The sequence below is a fragment of the Hyperolius riggenbachi genome, chromosome 8 (genome assembly GCF_040937935.1).
Source record: "Hyperolius riggenbachi isolate aHypRig1 chromosome 8, aHypRig1.pri, whole genome shotgun sequence".
Classification (NCBI taxonomy): domain Eukaryota; kingdom Metazoa; phylum Chordata; class Amphibia; order Anura; family Hyperoliidae; genus Hyperolius; species Hyperolius riggenbachi.
This window is the reverse complement of record NC_090653.1, coordinates 39,666,249-39,689,718: the sequence shown is the minus strand read 5'-3', so window position 1 is coordinate 39,689,718 and position 23,470 is coordinate 39,666,249. Positions and strand designations below refer to the sequence as shown.

Sequence of the window (23,470 nt, the reverse complement as noted above, 5' to 3'; positions counted from 1 at the left end):
ACAGACATTCATCTGCAGATCACATCCACCAGGATGGTTTTTCAGATCTGCAGATGATTGTCTGATCTGCAGATGAATGTCTGTTAAACAAGGTGTGTATGATGATCTGCAGATCTCATAGACTATGAATGCAATTTACAGGAACGGATCTTTTGCAGGAACAGATCTTTTGCAGATACTGATCTTTTGAATGTGTACAGCATCTTTGTGTGCAGCATCTTGCAAAGATTTCTATCTGATGGGGAGTTCAGCTCCCAGGGGCGTAGCAATAGGGGGTGCAGAGGTAGCGACCGCATCGGGGCCCTTGGGCCAGAGGGGCCCCGAAGTGTCCACCCTCTATCACAGTATTAGCTCTCTGTTGGTCCTGTGCTGGTAATAATCACTTCTATAGATGCTTTGAATAGTAGTAATCATTAACAAACTGTTCCCCATTCCCTTCTTGCAACTCTGACACTGTGGTTGTCCTTAGCAGGTTTTGGTGCGCCGTATCAATTGTTATGTATAGAGTGCTTGGGGGGGCCCCATGTAAAACTTGCACCGGGGCCCACAGCTCCTTAGCTACGCCACTGTCAGCTCCATAGAATAGACTGTGTAGGTATGGCTCTCATACTACATGGAAGGGGGTAAAATTGGTCTGTGATCTTTCATTTTCAAAAGACTATGGTCTGATGTGTGTATGTGGCCTTAGGCAGAAAACCAAAAGTTCCTCACATTCTTAATGTAGTTGATGGATTGTTCTTCTTGTAGAATTCAAAGTTGCAAGTCTCACAGGGAAGTTACACACCTTGCTGTAAATAAGCCTTTACCTCCACTCCGCCATTTGTGGCTGCTGCACATGTCAGGGTATATCAATATGTCACTCCATACTCACAGCCTCCAAGAGGCTTCTTGCACTTCAGAGGGAGCAACACTCAGGGCCCATAATTATCGCAAGAGCCTGACATCTCCTGTCACCTCACTTACGCTCTCCGCTGTGGTATTCTCACGCTGTTCCGGTGGAGCTCCTGGCGCGGCCGGGCTGCGTAGTTCGTGAGCGCTCATGGGTGTCAGCTAAGCCCCGCCTGCTGATGCGTTTCACCCTGCCCACAGGGCTTTCTCAAAGCGAAAGAGGGTAGGATTCCTTGTAGCAATCAACCTTTTATCATAGCACTGTCAGGACATACCTCCAGGCGTGGTTAGTCCTCATGACGTATTCAAAGGCAATCCCCAGACATCATTCATCTCTTCCTTCTCATGCAATCCTTTTCAGTTGCATAACAATTTCAAATAATCAAAACAGATCATTATTAAAGTCTCTTGCTTTTCTTGCCAGCCATATCTCATAGTGGTTTACATCCTCTTCATCATATACAGATTAATCCAAAAAGTATACCATATTTACCTTCTGGGATTCTAGTCCCCAGACGGTAGATCCGCATCGCTTCAATCTTGTACAATTCATTTTCAATGTCACCCCCTCTATTTGGCACTTTTTGCTTGATTGTCCCCTTGAAGCATAGCACTGAGGGGTCACTCTTGTGATAACGTTCAAAGTGTGTTCCCAAGAGGCTATCTTTCTCCGCCTTTTCTATGTTCTTCACATGTTCCCCTATTCGTGTACCCAAACGCCATTTTGTTTTTCCCACATATAATAAATTGCATGGACATTTTATGCAGTATACTATTCTCTCAGAGTTACAATTAATATTGTCCCTGATCTCAAATGTCCTGGTGCCCTTGGCATTAGTGAAAGTCTTAGTTCTCTCGACCAAATTACACACATTACAGTCACCGCAACTATACATTCAAAATTTCTGTGGAAACGTATTCAACCATGTCTCTTTTTCTTTGCTCACAAATTCGGATCTCACCAATCTCCTCTTTAAATTGGGGGCCTTTCTCGCTGTCATATATGGCCTATCTTCCACCAAATTTCTTATCCTTTTATAAATTAGCAATGTCCCCCAATGTTTTTGCAAAACTTTTTGTAAGGAATACCAGTGGGCCCCATACATTGTGACGAACCTAATTGGTTCATTCTTTCCTAGACCCACCCCATTTTTCTTTTTCAGTGATCGTCCTGTTCGTACTTCCTCCCTATCCTTATCCTTCATTCTTTGGTATTCCTGTTCCACCAATTCCTTCGGGTAACCTCTTTCCAAAAGTCTCGTGCATAATTCCTGTCCTTCTTTCAAAAAATCTTTCTCTAAGGTACAATTTTGTTTATGCCTATGAAATTGCCCTCTGGGTACCGCTCTTTTTTGGGACTCCAAGTGATGACTAGAATAATGTAACAATGTGTTACCCGCTGTGGGCTTTCTATGGGTGGTTGAGAAGTCTCCCCCCTTCCGTACGTATCTTTAAATCATAGGTGAATCTGAGATTTCTCTCATTTTCACCAAGTTTTTCCATGAAACATTTTAGTTGTTCCCTGGTTCCCCGTCAGACCAGGAGCACGTCATCTATGAACCTCAACCACAGGCGAACATGCCTCTGGAAGAGGTCCAAGGGGTATACATCCTGCTGCTCCCAAAGCCCGGGGTTTAAACAAGCACAGGCCGGTGCACAGGATGCCCCCGTCGACGTGTCCCTGATCTGGCGGTAGAAGCGACCATCAAAACAAAACCAATTGTATTCGAGCACCAACTGTAATGCCTCCACCACATACTCATTGTGGAGAGCTGCATCTGGGTAGTGCTCACGGAGGAAAAATGCAGCAGCTGCCAGCCCCACTTCGTGGGGTATTGAGGTATAAAGGCCCTCAACATCAACACTTACAATCAGATCCTCACCAACTACTGGGAGCTCCTCCAGGACAGCCAGCACATCACCCCTGTCTCTCACAAAGGAAAGTAGGGCCTCCACCAGAGGTTTCAGCTTCCCATCCAGAAACTTGCCCAACCTCTCCAATGGCCCATAGCCATACAGGGTCAGGGTGTATGTGTGGAGGTCTCATGGGGTGCACCGTGTGGAGGGCCCACATATGTCAAATTGTGTTTGGGTACCTGATTGATTTGCATAGGCATCAGCTGGGCGATCAATAAAGGAAATTACCCTCACAGTGACTGTGGGAATAAGTAAGAGCAGCTCATATGTGTCATCTAATGTGTTTTTAGGATGTTTTAAAAAGAGTGTGAACTTCGCTTTAAACCAATCTTTGCAAGCCATTAATAAAATTGTTATAAGCGCAAGCAGATACCCTGGTTAGTTTTTGTGAATACTAAATGTCATATTTTCCACAGTATCTGGCCTAAGATTTTTAACCCAACTTAGATTTATTCAGCCTTGTTTTAATGACTGGTGATATTTTTTTCAGTGTGTCCCATTCCACACAGGCACTTAAAGGGAACCTGAGATGGGAGGATATGAAAAAATTATACATACCTGGGGCTTCCTCCAGCCCCCTCCAGGATGATTGCTCCCGCGCCATCCTCCTGCACCTCATGGATCCTCCACAATTCGGGCCAAAAAGTCCTTCAGTCGGGGCCAATCAGCACAGGTGCAATCCGGCCGCACACGCCCCCATCGTGCTCCCATCACCGGAGCATTCTGGGTCTGCACCTGTGCTGACTGGCCCCAAGTGAAGGACTTTCCGGCCTGAATTGTGGAGGGACCAGGCGGCAGAGGAGGACAGCGAGGGAGCGATCATCCTGGAGGGGGCTGGAGGAAGCCCGAGGTATGTATATTATTTTGATATACACTTTAATTCTATCAATAGCATTTTTTGAATTGCAGAAACCTTTTGTCAACATTACTATTTCACAGACATGTACACTAAACAGAGCTGCTGTCCTTGTTTCTAAATTGTACAGTCCGAGTTTCCTGACAGTTTCTGACATTCCCAGCTGCAAACTGAAACGAAAATAACATTCCTAATGATGTAAAATGACAACAAAACTGCTTTTTGTTCTATCAATGTTTATCAAAAATAGAATTTCACTTTAAAATCATGCAGCCGCAATACATTATTGCCACTTGTCAACACTTATTCTTTGGGTATCATTGATGTAATGTTTTTCCTTTACCAGTAGAGGGCAGTGTAACACATCTTTCTCAGCTGGGTGATTTCAGTAATCTGCTATTATGTTGAAGTCAGGCTGTTTCCTGGAAATTCGTTGTTATCTATCATAGGCAGCAGAGGGCGCTGTGCTTAGTAAGTGTAAGGAGAATATTTTACTGAGGAATGAGGATGGTTTCTTGTTCCACAGCTATAGCTTAGCAGCTGTGTGTGTGTCTGTCACATTTATGTATGTGTCTCCATGCATGTTTTTGGGCTTAATTCACAAAGCATTATCACAATTCACAAACGCTGTTAGAGCATGGAAATGACTGACTAGTGAGGTAAATGACTGACTTGTGAGCTAAACACCTCCTAAGTTTCAGTTCACAAACAATACAGCATGCGGTAAAACAATACTGAGATGTTTGGTTTTTATCTCCAGCTGTGGGTAAGAAAATGAACAGCCATTTGTGAGGTTACAGAAGAGTGTTAAAGTGGACCTGAACTCTTGCACAGGACAGAAGGAAAACATCCATAAATGCACCCTGTATTTAGCTAGAGAGCTTAGCCCCTCATCTGTGACTATTCGCAAGTTGTAATTTGATCTCTCAGCTGTGTCAGCTCAGGAATCTCTGCTGCCTCGGCAGAGCAGGCAATTTATAAAAAAACAGGATGTTAACCATATGTCTACTTCTATGAAAGCAGGAAGTAGACACACTGCAGATTTATTATTTCAAACCAAATATGCGCTTCAGGAAATAACAGCACTTAGTGGTTCGCGTTTCTCAAATGTCACTGTGTAAACATATATATTATATATAATAATGAAACGCGCACACTTGTCTCAAAAACAGATAAGATCAGAAAGTCTCACAGTTCCAAGCAATGAAAGATTTCCAGGTAGACTTGTCAGACACTGTCCTATTGATCTTTATCCTTGGACAAACACTTCCACATGCAAAAGAGGAAAAACAAAAATATAGCGTAATCCTGCGAGCATAAAAACCCTCTCAGAGAGAAAAACCGTCACCAGGATCCTCAAGGTGTATATACTAAAAGACCACCTCTATACCGATACCAGTGCCAGGACACCCCCCAAGTGCCCGCACTCACCGCACTGGCCTCCTTGATCTCCGGAGGTAAGATTGAAAGTGTGTGGGGGGTTAAAGCAGCTGAGTGGTTCCCGGGGACCCTAACTGTTTGATACACGCTGTTTACCCTGCAAGGCTTGTGAGTGAATTTGTTTTTAACCTTTTTAATAAATTGACAATATTACGCTATATTCGCTGTCCTTAAAGGGACACTTAAGTCAAACAAAAAAAATGAGTTTTACTCACCTAGGGCTTCCAATAGCCCCCTGCAGCTGTCCGGTACCCTCGCTGTCTCCCTCCGATCCTCCTGGCCCCGCCGGCAGCCACTTCCTGTTTCGGTGACAGGAGCTGACAGGCTGGGGACGCGAGTGATTCTTTGCGTTCCCAGACACATTAGCACCCTCTATGCTGCTATATGGTATATGATATATGCTATAGTAGCATAGATGGCGCTATTGTGGCCAGGAACGCGAAGAATCACTCGCCTCACTAGCCTGTCAGCTCCTGTCACCGAAACAGGAAGTGGCTGCCGGCGGGGCCAGGAGGATCGGAGGGAGACGGCGAGGGTACCGGACAGCTGCAGGGGGCTATTGGAAGCCCCAGGTGAGTAAAACTCATTTTTTTTTGGTTTGACTTAAGTGTCCTTTTAAGTTATAGTTTGATGGGCAAGCTGCAATAAAGGAGATGAGACACGTTTGAAAAAACCCCCACACACTTTCAATCTTACCTCCGGAGATCAAGGAGGCCAGTGCGGTGAGTGCGGGCACTTGGGGGGTGTCCTGGCACTGGTATCGGTATAGAGGTGGTCTTTTAGTATATACACCTTGAGGATCCTGGTGACGGTTTTTCTCTCTGAGAGGGTTTTTATGCTCGCAGGATTACGCTATATTTTTGTTTTTCCTCTTTTGCATGTGGAAGTGTTTGTCCAAGGATAAAGATCAATAGGACAGTGTCTGACAAGTCTACCTGGAAATCTTTCATTGCTTGGAACTGTGAGACTTTCTGATCTTATCTGTTTTTGAGACAAGTGTGCGCGTTTCATTATTACACACTGCAGATTTATTGCAGGATTTGTATCAGCTGTAACAAAGAAATGTTTTTTTAAAAGGTTATTATGCTGTTGCTTTTCTTCTAGAGCAGAGAGGAAGTTCTGAGTTCAGGTCCGCTTTATGAAAGAGAGAGAAGGGGAAACAGAGGGTAGAGAAAAGAGGAAAGCTAATTAAACTACTCAGAAAAATAAGAAATTGAATTCATTTGTTTTGCTAAAGCTGTGCATTGTAAAACACAAATCCACAATAGTATTTTGTAGTTATTCAACAGGATAATAAACGATCAGGTGTTTTTCTGGCTACACACGTTATTGGTGTAAAGATTATGATGTCAACACTTGTTTTATGACCCTTGTATGATGGGCCTCAGGCTGTGAGGGCCACCGGGGGGGAAGAAAATATTGCTGGCGGGCCCCATGATTGGTAGTTATACCCCTGATACCACATGGTTCTTTAACCCCCCGGTGGTGTGATTCATTCCAGATTTTAGGGTCTTTTTAAAAGGTTCAGTCCCTAAAATCAGGAAAAAAACATGCTGCCAGGAAGCCAGCAGCAGCCCCAGCTCTCACTCACCTCCCTGGGCTCCAGCGCTGCAATTTTACCTCTGTCCTCTGGGTGACGCTGCAACACTTTGGCGAGATCAATGACGGCGATCTCACCAGAGTGATTCAGAGCCTCCGAGGACAGGAAGGAGAACGGCTACCGATGTCTGGATCACCCGGGAGGTGAGTAAAAATGCCTGCTGCGCGCTATTCTTTGCACTATTCTCTGTGCTCTTGGCGGTTAGCCCGAGCAAAGCTACAAAATACTGAATGAAATACTGCATGAGGTAAAACTGTGCCTCACTTGAAATTTTTATCGAACAAGTTTTAGTGAATTGAGTTATAGTTTTAGCAGAGTGGGGGAATGGCTGGAACTTCAGAATACATATTATTGTCTTTGTACCTACAGAGGAGATTTCCCCTCTTTCCTGTATTAGAGATTTTAAAGAGAACCCGAGGTGGGATTTAATTATGTTAGTGGGGCACAGAGGCTGGTTGTGCACACTAAGACCAGCCTCCGTTGCCCCATGGTGTGCCTCTATGTCCCCCCTGCGCGCCGCTATAGCCCCCGCAGTGCTGGCGACACGCAGCGTGTCGCCAGCACAATGTTTACCTAAACACTGTCTGTCAGCGCCGCTCCCCCGCCTCCTCCGTATCGGCGCTACCCGCCGTGTCCCTTCCCTCAGGCTGATTGGAGGGAAGTGACGCGGGCGGGTAGCGCCAATACGGAGGAGGCGGGGGAGCGGCGCTGACAGACAGACACAAGTAAACATTGTGCTGGCGACACGCTGCGTTTCGGTAGCATGGCGCTGGGGATAGCAGTGCGCAGGGGGGTCTTGGAGGCACACCATGGTGCAACGGAGGCTGGTCTTAGTGTGCACAACCAGCCTCTGTGCCCCACTAACATAATTAAATCCCACCTTGGGTTCTCTTTAAGAAGGGAAAATGGAAATAATTGAAAATGAGATATAATGAAAGTTGTTATTGCTCTATTACGATTTACATCACTTCCTGTTTTAGTGATTGCTGTCCTGACTTGGAAGTGAGAGAAAACTTTTTCAAACAGAGAAAAAATTGCCAAAACAGATTTGACAAAGTAAACAAAAAAAAAAACAAAAACAAAACAATATATGCTTTATCTATTTCCCTCTATAATGAAAGTACATCAGGCATCCCTGTCACACGCCCCCTGGTGGCTGGACTGCTCAATGCCTTCCAATCTGTTTCAACCCACAGACCATCCAACCTCGTGGAATCAATTGATGTGCTAAAACCGCTGGAATTGTGCAGCAGACAGGCTAAGCGAGAGCGTGCAAGTGACACAAACACTTCACTGCACAATATTTCCACCACTTTTGTAGAAGGACAGAGGAACTGCTCTGACTATTGTTAAAACACTCTTGGTTTGACTAAAACAATACGATACTCCAGGTAGTGGATCTTCAGAAAGGCTAGGATTCTTTCTGCGATGCTTAAAGGGGTTCTTTCGCGAAAAAAGTAGGCAGTTAAAAAATGTGACAGATGACAGGTTTTGAGCCAGTCCATCTTTTTAAGGGGGATTCTCAGGGCTTTCTTTGTTTTCAACAGCATTTCCTGAACAGCAGTTTAACTGCCAAAATAGTAAGATACCAGCCGGCCTCCCTAATCACTTGCACACTATTATGTCAGTTAGATTTTGCAACTGTTGTTCAGGAAATGCTGTTGAAAACAAAGAAAGCCATGAGAATCCCCCTTAAAAAGATGGACTGGCCCAAAACCTGTCATCTGTCACATTTTTTAACTGCCTACTTTTTTCGCGAAAGAACCCCTTTAAAGCAGGTAGGTGGCCGATAAAGGACCTTAAGTCTTTTATTGGACATGCAATATAAATAATTAATATATACAGAAATGATTAAAAAGTAACAATTGTGGAGACAGTAGCCACAGTTAAAATAAACACTAAGTTTTGGAAGAGGTATGTCCTTTGTGGAAATACAAGAAATGCAAAGTTCCTTTGTTTCAGAATTCAGGAAGCCAGCCTCACGGTCCTCTGCTAGCTTCAGTGGTGTTTAAAAATGTAGGACTCCTTGCTGAAATTGCTGTGATTCTTTTATACAGACCTGCTCTGAGGGCAGAACTCAGAGCCAGCTGCCTCCAGGGCTTGGGAGTTATTTTACTTTTGGTGGGAATCTAACTTTCACAATATGTGACATTTCCATATCTCAGGTTACATTCATTGCACACAGATAATAATAAACAGCAAAAATCACACAATACAGTTATGATAAATCTGGCCATAGTGGCCCCTCTGTGTCTGGTCTCCTCCTGGGTTGGAGCTGTGCTCAGTTTTCCTCTGCCATGAAAGGGACCCTTTGCTGGCAGAGTTCACACCTAGCTGCTAGTGGCCTGCTGAAGGAAGATTCTTTTGTTCCGGTAATTAAAGAGAAGCATTGTAATCCCAGAATAGCAGCTGTATCCAGCTGGAATTGACTAGACCCTCTGCTGTTCCTAGACATGCACTCTGTTTTGTACTGTGAATCACAATCAGAAAATGTATTGCATTTCTTCACAGTTCTTCACAGTTCGTCTATGGCAATCCCTCAACTGAGATAAATAAGGAGGCTGACATCTTTATTTCACCTTACAGAATGCTAGCTACCTGGCTTCCATGTTGGTCTTTTGTCTTCAGTCATTTCTGAGTCCCTCCTGGAAACAAGCATGCAGCCAGAGGGACTGATGGGATGCAAAACTGTTGATCTGCACACTCAGTCTGGGTCAGAGGTTTCTGCAGTATTAATACTGAGAGGAAAAAAAACTGTAGGAAGCACTCTAAAATACTTATAGTCAGAAGATTGAATAAAAATAGGAGTAGTTTGGCCTTACCTCCTTCAAGGAACAAACCACATGAGGTGGAAATAATATTTATTGATTCACATAAGACAACGCGTTTCACAGGTACTGGCCCGCTTCCTCAGGTCTCTATTAACTTTAACATTTCCTGACCACCGACAATTATCACACAGTCATAAGTTCTGCAGTATCAGGAAGAAGAACAGCCAGGGAAGCAGTGATGGCTTTTCCACATTCCTCTGAGTTCCTTTCTAGTGAGACTTTAATATTGCTGAGAAACAGGCAGTCCTTCACTTCAGCTCTAAACACAGGACAGGAATCAAAGCAAACCTGTAACTAAAGAGTTAGATCCTGCCTATGTAGAGAGAAGCCTATGGATGTTCCTGAGGGTTCCCATGTTCTCCTCCACCTCACTGCTGCTGGTGGGAACAATTTGCAGCCACCGCCCTCTCTGTGTACAGATGAAGATGAGCGGCTTTGTTCTGCTGCGCATGTGTGGCCATACTCAGGCATGCACAAACAGAATAATTTGCCAGTACCCACCAACCACAGGCATATACCTTAAATTTCTCATAAAGTTATAGCTTTGCTTAGGTTTATATAAGTGTCCATTCTGCAAGCAGATCTGTGACTCTGAAAAGTTACAGTGCTGTCCATAATTATTCATACCTCTGTCAAATTTTGACTGAGGGTACGTTTCCATTGGTGCGGCGCGATTTCGATGGGAAAATCGTGGCAACAAATCTGCATGCGGTTGCGGTTTAATTGGTTTTTCTATGTGAATTTTCACGCAGAATTGCTTGCGGTTTGGGCAACGCGATTATAACCTCGTCAATGCCGGCATGCATTGGCATAGGTTTTTAAACGAAAACGCAGCGGAAATGCCAGGAAAACCACAAGACTAAAGCGCTTGTGGCTTTCCTATTTAGTTACATTACCGACGAATCACATGCGGGTGTGCGGTGTGCGAATTCTGCTGGGTCTGCCGTGCAGAGTTTTCCTGCACGACAAACCACACAGAATCACGCAGAAGTGGAAACAGGCCCATCCAATTCTATTGCTTGTGCGAATCTGCATGCATAAAACGCATGCAGATTCACTGTAGTGGAAACGTACCCTAAAAGTTACTTTTATTCAATCAGAAAATACGTTTTTGACGGGAAATGGCATAGGTGTCTCCCAAAAGATAATAAGATAATGTACAAGAAGCATTATTGTGGGGAAAAAATCCCCTTATTCCTGGCATTGTCTGCAGATCATGTGTGCGTATTTTGCCACTCCCCCCGCTGCTCTCATCAGTGGAAATGTAAACTTAAAAATCGGTCCTTGTGAGCAAGATGGCCGCGACCCTATTAGTACTTCCGGTTGAGATGCTGCACGTCACGGCTCGCGCTGAGCTGCCTGTGCAGTAATTTATTTATTTATGTATTTATTGTATTTTAAAGCACCAACATATTACGCAGCGCAGTAATAAGCTGCAATTGACCAGTGTGCCCACATGGGGGCTGGCTGTAAGCAATGACGAGTAACAGAGTGGGCGGAAACAGACGAAAGTGCTTGGCCTCTGCCTGCCTGCAATTTTTCAACTTAATTGATGAAAAACTCCGGTCACTGATCAGGAGACACCGGCGGCGGCAGAACGAAAATGATTACATCATGAGGTATATCTGCATTAAAGCGACATGCTTATGGAAGCAGTTTCTATTGTTAAAAAACTGACTAAAGATTTCCTTTAAGGGCATGTAAATTTATACTCTTCAGCCTATGGCATGAAATGGTTAATGGAAACGTGAAGAAAAAAAACATAATCCAAGAGGTCCGCACACTGCACAATTGTTGATCTGGCTCACAATGCTTATAAGCTTGGAGCGTACTCTGGTTTACTGTTACCATTCAGTTTATGCCTTGATAAATGGATATCTGGCACAGTTTGGCAGATAGACTGAGCAACTGCCATTTAATTAGTGCTTTTGAAACTCTGAAGACATAACAACAAAAGTTGTTTAGGCGACCCTTTAATGACTAACCATATAAGATTTCTCTGCAAGCTTTTGAAACCTTGTTTCTTCTTCAGGTATGTTTCAGAACACAGGCAACTGCTTTTAAAAACAAAGAAAACTCTAAGAATCCCCCACAATGAGATGGACTAGTTCAAAACCTACAGATTTTCAACACCTACTGTAAACGTCAGGAACATAGGCGAAAACATACATATGAACTGGCCGCCGGGAGACTTGGGCAGAGGATACAGCCGGTATATGGCTTATCCTACTACTGCTCAAGTTCCAGGCGGCGTTATTTACTATTCCACCTCTAGGTCCATGTGGATAGTTGCTGGAAGCCGAATTACAGTGTTTTAAAAGCAACTTCAGCTCCGTCTTCTGACGGCGCCGAAGTCACTGACTGTAGCCATACTTCCTATTACAGTCTATGGTGGCACCGGCTGCGTCCAAATCTACCTGCGCTATTACAGCGCTCGGGAGAAAAGTAATTTATATTGCTTCTTAATGTGGGAGAAATGCACTCCTTTTAACACATACATTTTAAACTTTACAAATTTTTAGACAGGTGTTCCTTTAAATGAATTTGGCAAAATATTTTAATGTTACATTATAAAAAGTATTGTAGATCATATGTTTGCCAGCCCCATTATAGAGCCTCATTCTGGAGATTTAGCTTGTTTTTCTGCTTATTGAGTTAATGTCACCAGTGAATTCCCCTCAGTGATGTCTCCTCAGCATCTGGAATTCCCCCAAACCCTCAGCTTGTTTTCCTGTCACTGGCTGCATATATCACCTGAGGAGTCTGCAACCTCTACAGGCTTCTTCTCCTTGGCAACTGCTGATGAGAATGAAGTTATGTTTCTATTGGATAAGGAGTGAGATCAGCCAATGAGCAGGGAGAGATGCTGTCCTGTGCACAGAGTCTCCGCCTCCTCCACAGTAGAGTGAGTCAGTAGTGCAGAGAGTGAGGTGTACATTGATAGTTGGGGGTCTCCTGTATGTTATACATAGGAGGGGGAAGATGTGGCTGCTCCAGATCACCCTGATCTCCCTGACAGTGCTGGGCGTCTCCTCTGGTGAGTATAATGTCAGATATATGGTGTACTTACTGCTCTAGCTGTATGTTTATCTAGCACTGACCTATTATAAAGCACTCTACAGCTTCTGTAAGTAATCAGAAGGTATCTATCGATTGTTCCCATGAATGGGTTAATTAGGGTACTTTCTCTCTTTAGATATGATTGCAAAATCCAACATTCCGATCAACAAAATTCTCTATTCCAATCAACCATAGAATCATTTCACTACATACTTCGGGATTTCCTGTACGAGTTGATAAAAAAAAAAATCTGATCGTATGATTGCGTCTGATTAAAAAGATTGTACCGATAATGGGCACCTACCCCAAATGTATGTAGTAGAGGGGTAACCTGAGTGAACATACTTTAAATAGATACTGATCGGATACCAGTTTACCAGTCTTGTTACCCAATAGAATAACTGGGCGTTAGTTTTTACTAATGCCCAGTTATTCTATTGGGTTTTATTTTGTTCCTGATTCAGATTCATCCTGATTCAAAACTTGTTGTTTGTTTTCTTTCTTTGAGGCCCTGTTCACAGTGGTCAGTTGTGTTGTAGAATAGTTCTGCATTGTCAGCTCACTGCCCATGCAATTCTATGGGGCTGTTCACAGTACTGCATTGTAAGTGATCTTGTTATTCTAACTCGCTGCATGCAGGTTTTGTATTAAAGTCTAAGGCCCGGTTCACATTAGCATTTTTTTCCGGAATGTATACTGTACAAAGGGAACAGATGTGAATGGATCCAATGTTAACCTATGGATCCATTCACGTGTCCGTTGGTACAGATACGTTCCGAACATTCCGATCACCGGACCTAAAAATTGCTACAGTCCCTAATTTTCCGGACCATTCTGCTTAGCGGAACGAATCCGGACAAAAATGCAGCAGCATTGGGGCAATGGGAAACAGAACATTTCTTCACACTAGTGAAGAAACGGACCGTTCCATGGGGGATGGGGGCATGGGCGACGCGAATCTAGCAATGGGAGGGTGAGGGGAGGGTGCAGCAGCCGGGCGGGTGGGTGAGGGAGGGTTTATACATACCTAATCTTCTGTAGCAGCCGGCTGTAGAGGCTTCCGTCTTCTTCCGCGTCATGTGACTACATGATGCGTCATGTGACTAGTCACATGACGCGCTGTGTAGTCACCGCGGAAGAAGAGGAAGCCTCTACCGCCGGCTGCTACGGAAGATTAGGTATGTATTGCCGAGTGAAAACAGATCCGATCAATCATTGATCAGATCCATTTTCATATGTGAACCGAGCCACGGACTGAGCCATCCAGATCCGGTGTAGCGGAGACCGGATCTGCTCACCGGATCCTTTTGACTCATTTTGCAGATGTGAACCGGGGGCCTATGGCCAGTCTCCATTGCAGTTCACACTCGTTATAATGCGTGAACTATGCAACTGACCCCTAGGAACCTAGCCAGGATAACATTAGCAAGAGCTTTTAAAATCACAAAGTGCTCAGAAAAGCTCTTGTAGTGTGAACAAGCCCTAAGCGCTTTGTGATTTTGAAAGCTCTTGCTAATGTTATCCTATATGTGTGTTCTCAATGGAGTGATGTGTTTTTGTAAAAATCCCCCATAGCATTGCATTAGCAAGAGCTTTAAAATCTGCAGCACTTAAAAAGCTCTTGTGGTGTGCACCAGCCCTGAGTGTGATAAGCTGTACTTCCTGGGTCACGGCTTAGCTTCTGATTGGAGGAAGCTTATGGAGAGGCGGGGTGTGAGGGAGACATAGGCGGGTGCGCCCTGAAATAGAGGAGGTGGGGGAGGCGCACAGTGATTGACAAATACAAGGTACTGTATATTCCTGCGTATAAGACTACTTTTTAACCTTTGAAAATCTTCTGGAAAGTTGGGGGTCGTCTTATATGCCGGGTGTCATTGATGGAGGGTGATATGCCCTATCCTGTTACCGCATCTCAGATCTCCCTGCTGAGGGAGCACAATCTATTCTTCCATACTGCTCTTATAAACAGGTAGACAAGGAGAGCTGACCAGTCTACTTAAGGAGAGTTGACCAATGCAACAAGTCAATTGACTATATACTGTTATATACTGGGTAACACATACAGTACAGCACCAGTATCTGTTCATACACAGCACCAGTACATGATTTTTTTTATTTTAATTTGGTGTGCGTTGGAAGAGGGGTAGTCTTATACGACGAGTATATCCCAAACTCTATATTTTAACTGGAAAAGTTGGGGGGTCGTCTTATACGCCGGAATATACGGTAAATAGAAGGCTAGCGACAATCAGATTGTCGCTAGTCTGTTGCTATTTTTCAGGGGGGGGGGGGTTGGACTGGCAGCGGCACCAGAAGGACACAGAGGCATGTCATTGTGCAGAAAACATGCCTCTGTGTCCTATTAAGATTTAGGAAATCTGCCTTGGGTTCTCTTTAAAGGAGTCATCAGGGAATATTTAAGAAAATAACTGGTACTTCCCGGGGGCTTCCTCCAGCTTCAAGCTCCCAGGACGTCCCTCGCCGCAGCTCTGTCTGCAGCCGTTTGCCGCAGGTCCATCCCAGTCCCCGGCGATGACGTCAGAGCAACCTCCAGGTCGCGCTGTACTGCGCCTGCGCGAGTGGCGCTGTCAATCACCGACACGTGGGCCGGAGCGGACTGCGCAGGCGCAGTACTTTTCATTGAGGCAGAAACTACTACTGCCCCTGCGCAGTCCGCTCCGGCCCACGTGGCGGTGATTGACAGCGCCGCTTGCGCAGGCGCAGTACAGCGCGACCTGGAGGTCGCTCTGACGTCATCGCCGGGGACTGGGATGGAGCTGCGGCAAACAGCTGCGGGCAGAGTTGCGGCGAGGGACGTCCTGGGAGCTTGGAGCTGGAGGAAGCCCCCGGCAAGTAGCACTCATTTTCTTAAAGATCCCCTGATGACTCCTTTAAGGAATAGTACAATAGGTGAAGGGAAACTGTGTATGATGAGATGGTAAAAATGGTGGTCAGTGGCGGTAACAGGAAAAAAAAGCGCCAACAAAAAGGGCGCCGCCATTCACTCCAATAATAAATATCGTTTAATTGGCGCCGAACAGGAAAAAAGGGCGCCAGATATTATTAACATTTTACAAACGGCGCCCAGAGATTTTTAATGTTCTATAACTGTGCTTAGTACTAAAAAGAAAAGATACCCCTATACACAGCACCACTGCAGACCATATGTATCAATCAAAAAAAATTATTTTTATTACAAGCTTTGCAAACACATATCAATGATACACAAAAATTTAAAAACCATCTAAAAACAGCATAATATTGTATTTCCAGCCATATTCAACATAATGGGCCTGCTAGATATAATAATCTATTATGTTCAATCTCAGTGGATGTATAACCTGTAACCACTGGAGGCTCAGAGAATGAGCCCCCTCGTGGATGAACCCGGGTTCAGTAAGAATTATAAAGTGCAAAAAATTGGAACCATGAAAGTGCATCTAGTGCTACACAAACAAACAATCATTCAACATATGCAATAACTGTGCAACCTATCAGACTAAAAGTGCAGTTTAAATACTGTCAGAGTCACTAATGACCAAGTGGAAGCAGCCTATTAGGATCTGCAAAGAAGTGAATAAGTAAAAGATACTTAGCCGGGTATGAAAAGAAAGGCAGGCAGGCAGACTGGCATGGAAAGACGGAAGTATCCCCTCAGGACATAGCCCACATGCTCCGCGGTCGTCACTCCGCTTTGAAAGGTGAGGTAGATAACCGTGCTGTGTAGCCGCCATTGCAGCTTTAAATACACATCTATATCAGGTTGGACTTTTCTATTTAAAGCTGCAATGGCGGCTACACAGCACGGCCACTCATCACTAAAACGGACACTGATCAGCTCCATTTTTCATAGCTCCCAACTGTCCCTCTTTTGGAGGGACAGTCCCTCTTTGGAAGCCCTGTCCCTCTGTCCCTCTTTCCTCCTCAGTTGTCTCTCTTTCAGGACTTTCAGGATATTTCTCTACTAAAAAATGTGTTTGGTTGACTCTAAACTTTATTCCCATCCTTTAAATTGATATATTACTAATTTTAAAATGTTAAAATGAAGGAAAATGAACCAGGATAGAAAGGACCAGTGTGGTTTGAATTATAAAACAACATATTTTTCTTATGAAATCTTTCTTGTATGCGTGACTAGCGATGTGACGGGGGCGTGATCAGGGGGTGTGGCAGGGGCATGGCTTAAGTGTCCCTCTTTCTCATCTCAAAAAGTTGGGAGGTATGATTTTTATAAATAGGAGCATTCACACTTGTCACGCTGCAACGGATCAGCGGGATTACTTGCAGTAAGCAGGCAGCACTTCTGTGCAGTCCGCGATAATCCCGGGCAGGCGGATGAGTTCCCTATATAGTCTATGGGGGTAACGCATCTGCCCCTGACTACAGCCGGACCAACGCGGACCATTGGCTTCCACTGGCCACGTGTGGTCTGGCACAAGTGGGAACACAACCTAAATCTGGTGTGTATTTGGACAGCTGATAATTAAAAACCTGTCTTACATGTGTGGATATACATGAGATGGGGCCTTGGTGTTCCCACAGAGAGTGTCACCCCTTTTATAGGCTAGCAGGAGGGAATTGTATTATTTCCTCAAGAGAGTGAGGAGCCTTGTACATTCTATGCTATAAGATCAGCTCTCAGATCCAGCCAGGCCTGGAAACCATTGTAGCATTTTTGGCCGGGATTCTGATTCAAGTGAATGAGTGAGGCTGCATTTCCACTTGTGCTGTGCGAATCGCCGCGGTAAAAATTTGCATGCGAATTTTCATGCGAATTCGCATGGATGACGATGTATGCGAATTTAACCATGACAGTGCTGGTGTGCTTTTCCATTGTTTCTATGTGAATTTGCATACAAATTCGCATGAAAATTTGCATACACAAACCTCATGCGAATTTCCTATTAAATACCTTGTATGCGATTCGCATAGCGGTATGCGAATTCTGATGGCTCTGCCATGCAAATTTTTTTCTGCAAAGAAAAACGCAAAGGAATCCTGACAAGAGGAAACAGTCCCATTCACTTGTATTGCTATGCGAATTTGCATGCGAAAAACGCATGCGAATTCGCGATAGTGGAAATGGGCCCTGGAGAGTTTTTCAAAATGCAAACACTGTACAAAACTCTGGCCAAAGCACTGCAGGTGGGTTCCAGGCCTTCATGTGATTCCTCAGAAGGATGCTTTTCTTAGCAAGGATCACCCTGTTTTCTGATAAGCTAACATGCCATTCCATGCCAGAAATGTGATGTTTTATTTCTCTTTTCATTTTTTTAATAAGAAACAGAATATTAAATATTTACAATATTTAAAGAAAACCTGTACTGAAAAAAAGTTCCCCCGGGGGATACTCACCTCAGGTGGGGGAAGCCTCTGGACCCTATCGAGGCTTCCCCCGTCCTCCTCCGTCCCACAGCGGTCCCGCTGCAGCCCACGGAACGCACAGCCGACAAATCCGACAGCTTGTGCAATATTTACCTTTTCCGGCTCCAGCGGGGGCGCTGTTGCGGTTCTTCTGACGGAGATAGGCAAAAATAGCCGATCTCCGTCGGGCCCACTCTACTGCGCAGACGCTGGAGACTTGCACCTACGCAGTAGAGTGGGCCGACGGAGATCGGCTATTTTCGCCTATCTCCGTGGGAAGAGCGATACTGCGCCTGTGCTGGAGCCACGGAGGTAAATATTTACATCCCCGCCGCTCCGGGAGGATTTTCTCCGCCGCCGTGGGACCGAGGAGGATGGGGGAAGCCTCATTAGGATCCGGAGGCTTCCCCCACCCGAGGTGAGTACCCCCCAGGGGAAGTTTTTTTCATTACAGATTTTCTTTAATAAGTTAGTCTTCTGTGTACTATGCAGAAAATTTGCATTTCCTAGAGAGACTGCTGAGTATTGTGACAGCGGCGGTATTGTATAACCAGTTGTTTCATTGCTACCCGTGTGAGATTGCAGCGTGTGTGTGTGCTGTTCACATTTGTCAGATCTGAAGCCCAAGGCTGATCTAGAGTATGTGACCACCAGCCTCATTGTGTGCAGTTTGCTGTCAGTGTATGAAATTGTTGTAACTGCCATAGACAGGAACAGATCTTTTTGCACCGCAGGAGTTTATATGTGTATGGTAACCATCAGATTAGTCCACAGACGACTGCCAGTGGTGGCTGAGTCCTGCAACTTGTGGTTGAAAGTGACAGCCTTGTTTTACCTTTAAAGAGAACCTGTAACAAAAAAAAGTTCCCCTGGGGTTACTCACCTCGGGAGGGGGAAGCCTCAGGGTCCCAATGAGACTTCCCCCTCCGCTGTAGCTGCAGGCAGTCCAGCGCTGGCTCCCCCGAAGTCTCCCGCAATCCTCCCTTGACAAGCCTGACAAGTGCTGATAAGCGCTGACTTATTTGCCTTCCCAGCTCCAGCGGGGCGCTGTTGCAGCTCTCCGCACAGAGATAGGCGAAAATAGCCGATCTCCGTCGGGTCCAATCTACTGCGCAGGCACAGGAGACTTACGTCTGCGCAGTAGAGGGGGCTGACAGCAATTGGCTATCTCCACCTATCTCCGAGCGGAGAGCCGATACTGCACCTGCGCTGAAGCCGGGAAGGGAAATATTTACATCCTCGCTGTTCGGGGAGCTGCCGCCGTGGGACCGAGGAGGACGGGGGGAGCCTCAATAGGATCCGGAGGCTTCCCCCACTCAAGATGAGTACCCCCCAGGGGAGGTTTTTTCATTACAGGTTTTCTTTAAAATGAGGCTCCTCCTCCTCCTTCCAATTCAGTCGAACATTGTCTCTCCGTTAGCTTGTCACAGAGCCATGTTCTGCCGAGCCTCAAAGATTAAAGCGGAATATAATCCTGCATTTCAACTTTGCTCTAAAACATTATTTACAGCATATTATATGCAACCAGCATTTTTTTTTTAGTAGACCAGCATTGGGAGGGTTACACACAGAGCTTTAATGGAGAGAAATGCAGACGCAGCCGTTTAGATAGATACATTTAAGTAAACACAATTTAACAAGTGTGGAATGTGACACACACTCTGAGTGTGCTGGAGCTCCCGGACACAGAGAGAGAGTGAGTCACATTCCACACTTGTTACATTGTGTTTACTTAAATGTATCTATCTAAACTTCGGATGCTCTGCATTTCTCTCCACGGAACTTTAAGGCCCCGTTCACATCACAAACGCGGATGGCCATGCGTGCGAACGCACGCCATCCGCGTTTGTGTGCGTTGCGTTTTAGAGCACTCTATGCACTGTCTGATGTCGTGCTTGTCGGCCTCCATTTCCAAAACGCGGCTGGAAACGCGTGCAGTGTGAACGGGGCCTAAAGCTCTGTGTGTAACCCTTCCAATGCTGGTCTAGTAAAAAAAAAATGCTGGTTGCATATAATATGCGGTAAATAATGTTTTAGAGCAAAGTGCTGGGTTATATTCCGCTTTAAATCAGAGCAAAGAGGGAATATTTAGAATATTTTCTATACAGAAGTCGGCCTTCTAGCTATTCTGGTAACAGTTGCAACCTATTCCAGCCACTCTCTGCCTGGCAACTGGTGATAGCACAGTATTTATTTTCCTATTGGACAGAGACTAGGCAGCAGCCAATCAGAGCAGAGAACTGACTCCTGTGTACAGAATTACTGACTCACTGTGTAACTTTGTTTCACTTTCACCTTCCCTTGCTGAAGTTTGGAGGGTGTTTATCCTGTTCTCCCCCCACATATCACAGCCTGGTGGTGAAGATGTTTCCCCTCCTCCTGCTGCTTGTTCTGGGGGTGTCAGGGGTGTATTGTGGTGAGTATGGGGGGGGGGGGGGTCACTGATGTGTTATTATCTGATAACAGCAGACATGGGGCTTGATTCACAAAACAGTGATAACTGAGTTATGACGCCTAAAAGTTTTGCACGTGCAAAGTTTTTAGCGCTCACGTGTTAACTTTTATCGTGCGTACGCGCAATAAGTGCGCTTTACACGTTATAACTACAGCGCTTCGCGTGCTAACCTATTAGAGTGTATACTTACCACGCCCGTGCTAAGCTGGTTTGCACTCGATACTAATAATTTCACGTGAAGTCATTAGTTTATGCGTGTAAAGCTTTATGTGCATGATATCACGTGCAAAGCAGTTTTGCACAGGCCTACTGTTAGCATGCTATTGTGAATCAAGCCCTTGGAGCGCAGGAAGGGCTGACATACTGCAGCCTGGTGATGGATGACGGACATTGCTGGGTGTTTTCAATGTACTATCTATATACGTTTATCCCCAGGTAATAATGCCATCCATGTATATTGTTATTGTGTATGTATATAGTGCTGACATCTCTTGCAGTTTTTTAGTTTTTATGGTTATGTCACTGCCTGTCCCTCAGAGGTGTATATGTCACTGCCTGTCCCTGAGAGGTGTATATGTCACTGCCTGTCCCTGAGAGGTGTATATGGCCTTTTGCCACCCGGTCACTTTGGCACAGGTTGCTGCTGCTGCTACCAGGGCTGTGGAGTCGGTCCAAAAATCCACCGACTCCGACTCCGACTCCTCAGTTTAGGATTCCACCGACTCCGACTCCACGACTCCGACTCCTCTAATTTGCATATTACAATTTTGTTGATTAAAAGTATGTAACATTAAATTCGTCTCTTAACTGCCAAAGCTTAGGAATTTTACAAGACAACTGAAGTGAGAAGGATATGTAGACTACTATATTTATTCCCTTTAGACTAAAACTAGTCCTTGGTAAGAGTACTTGTAAAAGGTACAAACCGGAACAAAGAACATCTATCAGGCCCTAGGCAATGTAAGTGTGGGTACATGTAAGAATGATGTGCAGGTACTCTGCAGGGGAATGAGGAGATTGTAAACAGACAACACCTCTGTGTTCAATGTGCACAGCATTCTCAGTGGATTCCCTGCAGCTATGTGGGGAGTGCATATGTAGAGTATAGTACTACTGTGTAACAAAGTAAACCTGAGACAGATGAAATTAAAGTTTTATACATACCTGGGGCTTCCTCCAGCTGCCTTCAGGATAATCAGTCCCTCGTTGTCCTCCTCCACCACCTGGATCTTCTGCTATGAGTCCAGGTACTTGAGCCAGTCAGGCGTAGTGCGCATGCACACACTCCGCCGCCAGGAGCATACTACACCTGTGCAGCACTATTGCGCAGGTACAGAATGTTCCTGGCTGTGGGAGCGGCATGCGGCCGGACAGCGCTGACTGGCTGAATTACCAGGACTCATAGCAGAAGATCCGGGTGGTGGAAGACTGATTAGCCTGAAGGGGGCTGGAGGAAAGCCCCAGGTATGTATAAAACTTTACTTTTCATCCGTCTCATCAGGCTTTATACTTACAGCATAGATGTTATTTAGTGTATAAAAGAGATTCCTGTGTACACTTCATATATACAGTCACAATCAGATATGTATATCTGACTTTAAAAATACGGGGACTGCTTTATTGAAGCAGCACAAGTAACTAATTTTGATTGGTTTATTTCATTTTTGTAGACTAAGCACAGCTATTACTGTATATATACTGTATATATACATTATTTTTAATGACTTTTATCTGAGAAATAGAACATTTTATCATATTTTCTATTTTAATTACAGTTACAAATTCATTAGGAGTCGGAGTCGGTGCATTTTTCCCCGACTCCGACTCCAGGCACCCAAAATTGCCCGACTCCACGACTCCGACTCCACGACTCCGACTCCACAGCCCTGGCTGCTACAATACCAGGCAACTCGGAAGGAGAAGTCATTTGGGGTCCGGCAATCACAGACACCTGAATTACAGTGCTGCACGGCCATAGACATTAATAACACTATATGGCGGCACCCAGGTCAGGCACAGCAAGGGAAAGAGCGTTCACCAAAATGAACGGCCTCTCCCTCATAGAACCGCAAAATCTAATCCCTACCATATTCTGTCTGAGGATCAGCTCCACTGCGATTCAATGCTCCAAAGCAGGGCTTGCTGTGCATAAGGGCCCTTTTATACTGCATAATGCAGTGCTATTCTCCTGCGATTGCATCTTATGATTTTCTCTTGCTGCTCAGAACCCAAGGAGGAATGCAGCATGTAGGACATAGGCCTTGTTATTCTGGGGGAGTAAGAATTCCCTCTGAGGAGATGGGGATCAGTGATGTATTATGTCCTAGTGAAAATGCCCTGTCTGGTGAACAGAGAGTGATGTGTTGCAGTGATGGTCGCTGTGTATTATTTATGGTGACTGGTTAGTTGTAGTTGTCATAGTGTCAGATTACACAGTGGATTTGTGGAGTGTGGATATATAATACAGTGCTGTACAATAAAAATGGGTGGAGGCGCCCAATGCATAAAAGATGGGCTGATAAGCTATTGATCTTATAAACAGAGAGGTAATCTTACCTCTCTTGAAGAATTTGGACCAGTCCATTGAAAAAAAGGTCTTTTACTTGAGTACCTAAAATTGACAACATGTTTTGCATGTGCTGCTTCCTCAGGTCAGTGAAAAAACAGGTGCTTTAACTGCTATGGCTGTGTAGGGAGCATGAGCACCTCTATCTGCCACTCATACTTGCTACAAAGCAATAGAACCAGCCAGTGCACAACATACAGGGGGTGCACAACATACAGGGGAGGGCCCACCCCGGGGCCCACCCCACACAAAAAACGCTATGTGATCAATACAAATTGTACGGTTTTATACTATTAAGGCAGAGCCGGATTAAAACCATGCAGGGCCCCAAGTAGAGCAATAAATTTACCCACAACCACCACCAACACACACGCACACGCACGCACACACACACACACATACCATAGTCTTTGGAAAATGAAAGATAGACCAATCTTACCCCCTTCCATGTAGTATAACAATAACAATAATATTTATAAAGCGCTTTTCTCCC

The 23,470-nt window shown here is 44.9% G+C and overlaps 1 protein-coding gene across 2 annotated transcripts in view; it reads left to right on the top strand.

Moving 5' to 3' along the window:
* The first annotated feature begins 12,428 nt into the window (after positions 1–12,428).
* LOC137528741 (class I histocompatibility antigen, Non-RT1.A alpha-1 chain-like) overlaps positions 12,429–23,470 on the top strand; it is a 177,204-nt gene continuing 166,162 nt past the window's right edge. Inside the window, exon 1 of one of the 2 annotated variants that reach the window (XM_068250266.1) lies at positions 12,429–12,569. In XM_068250266.1, the coding sequence (XP_068106367.1) occupies positions 12,515–12,569 (55 nt within the window). In that variant the 5' untranslated portion in view covers positions 12,429–12,514. Of the gene's footprint in view, positions 12,570–20,245; positions 20,373–23,470 lie in introns of those variants that run through there. The other variant, XM_068250268.1, reaches the window with a different exon arrangement.